The sequence below is a fragment of the Phaethon lepturus genome, unplaced genomic scaffold, assembly GCF_000687285.1.
Source record: "Phaethon lepturus isolate BGI_N335 unplaced genomic scaffold, ASM68728v1 scaffold6156, whole genome shotgun sequence".
In the NCBI taxonomy this organism is placed as follows: Eukaryota; Metazoa; Chordata; class Aves; order Phaethontiformes; family Phaethontidae; genus Phaethon; species Phaethon lepturus.
The window spans coordinates 12,641-14,323 of NW_010544009.1; the positions used below are offsets into that span (position 1 = coordinate 12,641).

The following is a 1,683-nucleotide window of genomic DNA, read 5'->3' on the forward strand; positions in this document are numbered from 1 at the left end:
CCCCCTGGCCCGGTCCCCCTCCACCCGTCCTCCAGCCTGGCGCTGCTGAGCTCGGCAGCCATGCAGGACAGCGGTGCCCTGGCGAACGTGGCGGCCGTGGTCAACCCCGTGGAACTGGTGGCCATGGAGTCCGGCCTCACTTCCACTATCCAAGCTGTGGAGGGCACCTCGGACGACGGGCAGACCATCATAGAGATTGACCCAGCGCCGGATCCCGAAGCGGACACGGACGAGTCGGAGGGCAAAGCTGTCATCCTGGAGACAGAGCTGAGGACTGAGGAGAAAGTGGTGGGGGATGTGGAGGACCATCAGCACCAGGTCCATAACGTGGAGATTGTGGTTTTGGAGGACTAGTGGGGAAGGCAAGCATCAGTTTGGGGAAGAGTTGGGAATTTGTTTTATTTTGGGCTTTTTTGTTAAGCATCTTTGCCAGCCACCCCATTTGTTTCCATGGATATTTTCATTGTACTGTATATAGTATATATATGTATAAATTTTTTTTGTTTTAAACAAAAAAGCTGGAGAAACACGTGAGACCTGGAAAAGGCTCCGTCTCCGTGGAGCACTGAACAGCACCGCCTGTTTGCAGGGTCAAGGAGAGACTGGATCTCTGCTCAACAACCCAGCCGGGAGGAACTGGATGAGGGCTCCCGGTGCCGAGAGCGCGCCGTGGCCCAGCCGCGCGCATGGTGCTTCTGCTCTGGGCTGCCATGGCCCCCGTTATTTTAGTTCAGAGAGACGATAACCAGTGGCTGGAGCGTTGATGTGACTGTGGGAAGGGGTGACAGCTTTGGGGTGGAAAAGGTACCTCATTTGTATTTTTATTTTCCCCCAGGGAAGGGAATTCTGCCGGGCTCTTCACTGTCACCTCAACTGGGATTTTTTTTAATATTATTATTATTATTATTATTGCTTTGGGGAAGACGACAGTAACCCTGCCTTTACTGTCCATATTCTCCTCCTCCTCTGCACAAATTGTTTTTATATCTGTATTTTTATTTGTTTGCTCTCTCCCTTCCCTTGTCCAGATTTCCCAGCTGCAAAGCCCTGGGACCTACTCTCGCCGGTCTCAGGGGTCCCTGTATCCTAATCCCACCTCCTCCCGTGGCACTTTTCCCCCATCCCTTTCCCCGCCTGGCCAGGCTCGGTGCTGCAGATGCCGCTTGGAGACTCCGAGATCACTTCAACCTTTTGCATAAAGGCAAAAAATAGCGACTCGAGCTTAAAACCACAACCTCCCCCTTCTCTGCTCAGTGCTGCAGGGACCTTTGGGGCTGTACAAAGCATGTTGTGCTGTCGCTTTCCGGGAGAGCTGGACTCCGGATCGGGGCAGCTTCCGTTTACACTGTGTGCTGGAGCTGCTCCGTGCTTGTCGCTACTTGTTTGGTGGGTTTTTTTTTGTATTTTTCTTCTTTCTTCCTATAATCTCTTGGCAGGATTTAGAACTGGCACGTTGCTGAAATAACGTGCGCTCCGCTGTTTTCCCTCTTTCCCATTTTTTTCTGGGGTCGGGGTTCCCTTTGGGCTCCGCCACGGTGGGAAGATGGATGGGGGGAAGTGCCGGGTGCTGCAGAGGTTTGGGAGGGCTGGGAGGGGGGGAAGCTGCTTGGCTGGAAATATTAAGCAAAACAACAGCAAAGGAAACACACCTGGGGAGGGCGGGTGGGGAGGGGAAGGAAGATG

The 1,683-nt window shown here is 53.4% G+C and overlaps 1 protein-coding gene across 1 annotated transcript in view; it reads left to right on the plus strand.

The window, feature by feature from the left end:
- Nucleotides 1-489, plus strand: part of GMEB1 (glucocorticoid modulatory element binding protein 1) — a 12,251-nt gene extending 11,762 nt beyond the window's left edge. The window contains exon 11 of the mRNA XM_010288531.1: nt 24-489. Coding sequence (XP_010286833.1) covers nt 24-354 — 331 coding nt within the window. The 3' untranslated portion in view covers nt 355-489. The remainder of the gene's footprint in view (nt 1-23) is intronic.
- The last annotated feature ends 1,194 nt before the right edge of the window (nt 490-1,683 follow it).